At 43.1% G+C, this 7,500-nt stretch overlaps 1 protein-coding gene across 1 annotated transcript in view; it reads left to right on the top strand.

The window, feature by feature from the left end:
- usp13 (ubiquitin specific peptidase 13) overlaps positions 1-7,500 on the top strand; it is a 90,303-nt gene that overhangs the window by 20,731 nt on the left and 62,072 nt on the right. Inside the window, exon 3 of the mRNA XM_061883038.1 lies at positions 18-78. Within this exon, the coding sequence (XP_061739022.1) occupies positions 18-78 (61 nt within the window). The remainder of the gene's footprint in view (positions 1-17; positions 79-7,500) is intronic.

Below are 7,500 nucleotides of genomic sequence, written 5' to 3'. Positions count from 1 at the left end.
CTTCTTCTCTGCCGCAGAAAGCCAGCGGGGCTGCAGGGGGCGCCATCCCCCGCCGACGCAACGGGAAAGTCTTTCTGGGTGAGTCGTTGCGGGTGACTTCTTGTGAAATTGTTGTGGGTGACTTCTTGTAAAGTTTTTGTGGGTGAGTTGTTGTGGGTGACTTCTTGTAAAATTGTTGTGGGTGACTTCTTGTAAAGTTTTTGTGGGTGAGTTGTTGTGGGTGACTTCTTGTAAAATTGTTGTGGGTGACTTCTTGTAAAGTTTTTGTGGGTGAGTTGTTGTGGGTGACTTCTTGTAAAATTGTTGTGGGTGATTTCTTGTAAAGTTGTTGTGGGTGATTTCTTGTGGATGAGTCTTTATGGGTGAGTTGCTGTGGGTGACTTGTTGTAAAATTGTTGTGGGTGAGTCATTCTGGGCTGCGATGAGGTGGCGACTTGTCCAGGGTGTAATCCCCCTTCCGCCCGATTGTAGCTGAGATAGGCACCAGCGCCCCCCGCAACTCCAAAGGGACTAAGTGGTAGGAAATGGATGGATGGAGTCTTTCTGGGTGAGTTGTTGTGGGTGAGTCTTTGAGGTTGAGTTGTTGTGGGTGACTTCTTGTAAAATTGTTGTGGGTGATTTGTTGTGGGTGACTTCTTGTAAAATTGTTGTGGGTGATTTGTTGTGGGTGACTTCTTGTAAAATTGTTGTGGGTGATTTGTTGTGAGTGAGTCTTTCTGGGTGAGTTGTTGTGGGTCAATCTTTCTGGGTGAGATGTTGTGGGTGAGTCTTTCTGGGTGAGATGTTGTGGGTGGGTTGCTGTTTGTGTTTGTGTGTGTGTGTGTGTGTGTGTGTGTGTGTGTGTGTGTGTCTTTCTGGGTGAGTTGTTGTGGGTGAGTCTTTCGAGGTGAGATGTTGTGGGTGGGTTGCTGTTTGTGTGTGTGTGTGTGTGTGTGTGTGTGTGTGTGTGTGTGTGTCTTTCTGGGTGAGTTGTTGTGGGTGAGTCTTTCGAGGTGAGATGTTGTGGGTGGGTTGCTGTTTGTGTGTGTGTGTGTTTGTGTGTGTGTGTGTGTGTGTGTGTGTGTGTGTGTGTGTGTGTGTGTGTGCGTGCGTGCGTGCGTGCGTGCGTGCGTGCGTGCGTGTGTGTGTGAGAGTGAGAGTGAGTCTTTCTGGGTGAGATGTTGTTGGTGAGTCTTTCTGGCTGAGGTGTGTGTGTGTGTGTGTGTGTGTGTGTGTGTGTGTGTGTGTGTGTGTGTGTGTGTGTGTGTGTGTGTGTGTGTGTGAGAGAGTGTGAGAGTGAGTCTTTCTGGGTCAGATGTTGTTGGTGAGTCTTTCTCTGTGACTTGTTGTGGTTGAGTCTTTCTGGGTGACATGTTGTGGGTGACATGTGGGTCAGTCTTTTGCTTCTATTAGTGGAACACGTTTATTTGGTTATATTAACATATATGTGGTTTACTAAGGTTGGTGTGGTTGACTAACATTTATGTGGTTGACTAACATTTATGTGGTCGACTAACATTTATGTGGTTGACTAAGGTTGATGTGGTTGACTAAGGTTGGTGTGGTTGACTAAGGTTTATTTTGTTGACTAACATTTATGTGGTTGACTAACATTTATGGTGGTTGACTAAGGTTGATGTTGTTGACTAAGGTTTATTTTGTTGACTAACATTTATGTGGTTGACTAACATTTATGGTGGTTGACTAAGGTTGATGTTGTTGACTAAGGTTGGTGTGGTTGACTAAGTTCGATGTGGTTGACTAAGGTCGGTGTGGTTGACTAAGGTTGATGTGGTTGACTAAGCTTGATGTTTTTGACTGTCGGTGTGGTTGACTAAGGTTGATGTGGTTGACTAAGGTCGATGTGGTTGACTAAGGTCGGTGTGGTTGACTAAGGTTGATGTGGTTGACTAAGCTTGATGTTTTTGACTGTCGGTGTGGTTGACTAAGGTTGATGTGGTTGACTAAGGTTGATGTGGTTGACTAAGGTCGGTGTGGTTGACTAAGGTCGGTGTGGTTGACTAAGGTCGATGTGGTTGACTAAGGTCGATGTGGTTGACTAAGGTCGATGTGGTTGACTAAGGTCGATGTGGTTGACTAAGGTCGATGTGGTTGACTAAGGTTGATGTGGTTGACTAAGATCGATGTGGTTGACTGTTGGTGTGGTTGACGATGGTCGGTGTGGTTGACGATGGTCGGTGTGGTTGACGAAGGTCGGTGTGGTTGACGAAGGTCGGTGTGGTTGACGAAGGTCTGTGTGGTTGACGAAGGTCTGTGTGGTTGACGAAGGTCTGTGTGGTTGACGAAGGTCGGTGTGGTTGACTAAGGTCGGTGTGGTTGACTAAGGTCGGTGTGGTTGACTAAGGTCGATGTGGTTGACTAAGGTCGATGTGGTTGACTAAGGTCGATGTGGTTGACTAAGGTCGGTGTGGTTGACTAAGGTCGATGTGGTTGACTAAGGTCGGTGTGGTTGACTAAGGTCGATGTGGTTGACTAAGGTCGATGTGGTTGACTAAGGTCGATGTGGTTGACTAAGGTCGATGTGGTTGACTAAGGTCGATGTGGTTGACTGTCGGTGTGGTTGACGATGGTCGGTGTGGTTGACTAAGGTCGGTGTGGTTGACGAAGGTCGGTGTGGTTGACGAAGGTCGGTGTGGTTGACGAAGGTCTGTGTGGTTGACGAAGGTCTGTGTGGTTGACGAAGGTCTGTGTGGTTGACGAAGGTCTGTGTGGTTGACGAAGGTCTGTGTGGTTGACGAAGGTCGGTGTGGTTGACGAAGGTCGGTGTGGTTGACTAAGGTCGGTGTGGTTGACTAAGGTCGATGTGGTTGACTAAGGTCGATGTGGTTGACTAAGGTCGATGTGGTTGACTAAGGTCGGTGTGGTTGACGAAGGTCGATGTTTTGGGCTAAAGTTGGTGTGGTTGACTAAGGTCTGTGTGGTTGACTAAGGTCGGTGTAGTTGACTAAGGTCGGTGTGGTTGACTAAGGTCGGTGTGGTTGACTAAGGTCGGTGTGGTTGACTAAGGTCGATGTGGTTGACTAAGGTCGATGTGGTTGACTAAGGTCGATGTGGTTGACGATGGTCGGTGTGGTTGACGATGGTCGGTGTGGTTGACGAAGGTCGGTGTGGTTGACGAAGGTCGGTGTGGTTGACGAAGGTCTGTGTGGTTGACGAAGGTCTGTGTGGTTGACGAAGGTCGGTGTGGTTGACTAAGGTCGGTGTGGTTGACTAAGGTCGGTGTGGTTGACTAAGGTCGGTGTGGTTGACTAAGGTCGGTGTGGTTGACGAAGGTCGGTGTGGTTGACTAAGGTCGGTGTGGTTGACTAAGGTCGATGTGGTTGACTAAGGTCGATGTGGTTGACTAAGGTCGATGTGGTTGACTAAGGTCGGTGTGGCTGACTAAGGTCGGTGTGGCTGACTAAGGTCGGTGTGGTTGACGAAGGTCTGTGTGGTTGACGAAGGTCTGTGTGGTTGACGAAGGTCGGTGTGGTTGACTAAGGTCGGTGTGGTTGACTAAGGTCGGTGTGGTTGACTAAGGTCGGTGTGGTTGACTAAGGTCGGTGTGGTTGACGAAGGTCGGTGTGGTTGACGAAGGTCGGTGTGGTTGACTAAGGTCGGTGTGGTTGACTAAGGTCGGTGTGGTTGACTAAGGTCGGTGTGGTTGACTAAGGTCGGTGTGGTTGACTAAGGTCGGTGTGGTTGACTAAGGTCGGTGTGGTTGACGAAGGTCGATGTTTTGGGCTAAAGTTGGTGTGGTTGACTAAGGTCGGTGTTGTTGATTAAGGTTGGTGTTGTTGACTACTGTAAGGTTGGTGTTGTTGACTAAGGTTGATGTTGTTGACTAAGGTTGGTGTTATTGACTAAGGTTGATGTTGTTGACGAAAGTTGTTGTGGTTGACAAAGGTTGATGTAGTTGACAAAGGTTGGTGTTGTTGACTACTGTAAGGTTGGTGTTGTTGACTAAGGTTGATGTTGTTGACTAAGGTTGGTGTTGTTGACTACTGTAAGGTTGGTGTTGTTGACTAAGGTTGATGTTGTTGACTAAGGTTGGTGTTGTTGACTAAGGTTGGTGTTGTTGACTACTGTAAGGTTGGTGTTGTTGACTAAGGTTGATGTTGTTGACTAAGGTTGATGTTGTTGACTAAGGTTGGTGTTGTTGACTAAGGTTGGTGTTGTTGACTAAGGTTGATGTTGTTGACTAAGGTTGATGTTGTTGACTAAGGTTGGTGTTGTTGACTAAGGTTGATGTTGTTGACTAAGGTTGGTGTTGTTGACTACTGTAAGGTTGGTGTTGTTGACTAAGGTTGATGTTGTTGACTAAGGTTGGTGTTGTTGACTAAGGTTGGTGTTGTTGACTACTGTAAGGTTGGTGTTGTTGACTAAGGTTGGTGTTGTTGACTAAGGTTGATGTTGTTGACTAAGGTTGGTGTTGTTGACTAAGGTTGGTGTTGTTGACTAAGGTTGGTGTTGTTGACTACTGTAAGGTTGGTGTTGTTGACTAAGGTTGGTGTTGTTGACTATAGTTGATGTTGTTGACTAAGGTTGATGCTGTTGACTAAGGTTGATGTTGTTGACTAAGGTTGGTGTTGTTGACTAAGGTTGGTGTTGTTGACTAAGGTTGGTGTTGTTGACTACTGTAAGGTTGGTGTTGTTGACTAAGGTTGGTGTTGTTAACTACTGTAAGGTTGGTGTTGTTGACTAAGGTATATGTTGTTGACTAAGGTTGGTGTTGTTGACTAAGGTTGGTGTTGTTGACTACTGTAAGGTTGGTGTTGTTGACTAAGGTATATGTTGTTGACTAAGGTTGGTGTTATTGACTAAGGTTGATGTTGTTGACGAAAGTTGTTGTGGTTGACGAAGGTTGATGTGGTTGACTAAGGTTGATGTAGTTGACAAAGGTTGGTGTTGTTGACTACTGTAAGGTTGGTGTTGTTGACTAAGGTTGGTGTTGTTGACTAAGGTTGGTGTTGTTGACTAAGGTTGGTGTTGTTGACTAAGGTTGATGTTGTTGACTAAGGTTGATGTTGTTGACTAAGGTTGATGTTGTTGACTAAGGTTGGTGTTGTTGACTAAGGTTGGTGTTGTTGACTAAGGTTGGTGTTGTTGACTACTGTAAGGTTGGTGTTGTTGACTACTGTAAGGTTGGTGTTGTTGACTAAGGTTGGTGTTGTTGACTACTGTAAGGTTGGTGTTGTTGACTAAGGTTGGTGTTGTTGACTACTGTAAGGTTGGTGTTGTTGACTAAGGTATATGTTGTTGACTAAGGTTGGTGTTGTTGACTAAGGTTGGTGTTGTTGACTACTGTAAGGTTGGTGTTGTTGACTAAGGTATATGTTGTTGACTAAGGTTGGTGTTGTTGACTAAGGTTGGTGTTGTTGACTACTGTAAGGTTGGTGTTGTTGACTAAGGTATATGTTGTTGACTAAGGTTGGTGTTATTGACTAAGGTTGATGTTGTTGACGAAAGTTGTTGTGGTTGACGAAGGTTGATGTGGTTGACTAAGGTTGATGTAGTTGACAAAGGTTGGTGTTGTTGACTACTGTAAGGTTGGTGTTGTTGACTAAGGTTGGTGTTGTTGACTAAGGTTGGTGTTGTTGACTAAGGTTGGTGTTGTTGACTAAGGTTGATGTTGTTGACTAAGGTTGATGTTGTTGACTAAGGTTGATGTTGTTGACTAAGGTTGGTGTTGTTGACTAAGGTTGGTGTTGTTGACTAAGGTTGGTGTTGTTGACTACTGTAAGGTTGGTGTTGTTGACTACTGTAAGGTTGGTGTTGTTGACTAAGGTTGGTGTTGTTGACTACTGTAAGGTTGGTGTTGTTGACTAAGGTTGGTGTTGTTGACTACTGTAAGGTTGGTGTTGTTGACTAAGGTATATGTTGTTGACTAAGGTTGGTGTTGTTGACTAAGGTTGGTGTTGTTGACTACTGTAAGGTTGGTGTTGTTGACTAAGGTATATGTTGTTGACTAAGGTTGGTGTTGTTGACTAAGGTTGGTGTTGTTGACTACTGTAAGGTTGGTGTTGTTGACTAAGGTATATGTTGTTGACTAAGGTTGGTGTTATTGACTAAGGTTGATGTTGTTGACGAAAGTTGTTGTGGTTGACGAAGGTTGATGTGGTTGACTAAGGTTGATGTAGTTGACAAAGGTTGGTGTTGTTGACTACTGTAAGGTTGGTGTTGTTGACTACTGTAAGGTTGGTGTTGTTGACTAAGGTCGATGTGGTTGACAAAGGTCGGTGTATTTCCATTCTGATGGACCAAATACATGTAGTGCATGCAAGGGGGAACAAAAATTTGATTCACATACGAATCGGGATTCCTATTCATCCCGGTTCTAAATCGATTCATAAAATAAAATGAAAAAATTCATTAAAATACAAAATAAAATTAAAAAAAAAAAAAATATATATATATATATATAATTTATTCATCAATTTATTTTATTATTTTAATTATGAATCCATTTAGAATCAGGAAGAATAAGAATTCCGATTCAGATCTGAACCGATTATTTTGTGCATACCTAGCATGCAGTACATGTATTCTGACTGTCACAATAGAAACACATTTAGTAACAAATAAAAAGTGAAAAAAATACATTTATTTGATTATTATTTTAATTAAGAATTGGAATACATAATCGTCATTCAGATGTGAACCAATTTTGTATTCACACCGAGCATGCAGTACATTATTGCTATTTTGTCTGCACAAATGGAAATATATTTAGTAAAACTAAAACTAAAATGGATATGTATATATATATATATATATATATATATATATATACATAATATATATACGCATGAGGCCCCAATTTAGCCAGTAGAGGCCCTGGTTTCACTGCCAGCCTGTTTTCTTTTCTCTCCCCATAATTATCATTACAATTCAAAGGTGACACGTATCAGCCGATATCACTCCCTGTATTATCGGGATCATCAGCATAATAAAACACTGATCATAATTAAAATAACTGTAAATATTTTGTAGGTGTGATGACCGCTCATCTCCTGGCGAAACAGCTAGTGTAAATGCTAACATGAATACAAGACACATTCATGTATTTCCTCCCTGTCTTGTCTTTAGTGTTAAAAACAACAACAAAATATCCTGGAAAAGCAGCTAGCGTGATAATCGCTAGCTAGCGTAAATGCTAACATGAATACAAGACACATTCATGTATTTCCTCCCTGTTTTGTCTTTAGTGTTAAAAACAACAACAAAATATCCTGGAAAAGCAGCTAGCGTGATAATCGCTAGCTAGTGTAAATGCTAACATGAATACAAGACACATTCATGTATTTCCTCCCTGTCTTGTCTTTAGTGTTAAAAACAACAACAAAATTGCCTGGAAAAGCAGTTAGTGCGCTAATCGCTAGCTAGCGTAAATGCTAACATGAATACAAGACACATTAAAGTGTTTCGTCCCTGTTTCGTCTTTAGTACTAAAAACACCCTCAATTTTCTGGAGGATCAGCTAGCGCACTAATCGCTACTTGCTTACATGAACGCAAGACA

Source organism: Nerophis ophidion, linkage group LG22 (genome assembly GCF_033978795.1).
Source record: "Nerophis ophidion isolate RoL-2023_Sa linkage group LG22, RoL_Noph_v1.0, whole genome shotgun sequence".
Classification (NCBI taxonomy): Eukaryota; Metazoa; Chordata; class Actinopteri; order Syngnathiformes; family Syngnathidae; genus Nerophis; species Nerophis ophidion.
Note: the sequence above shows the minus strand (reverse complement) of the source record. Positions and strands in the feature narration are given on the sequence as shown.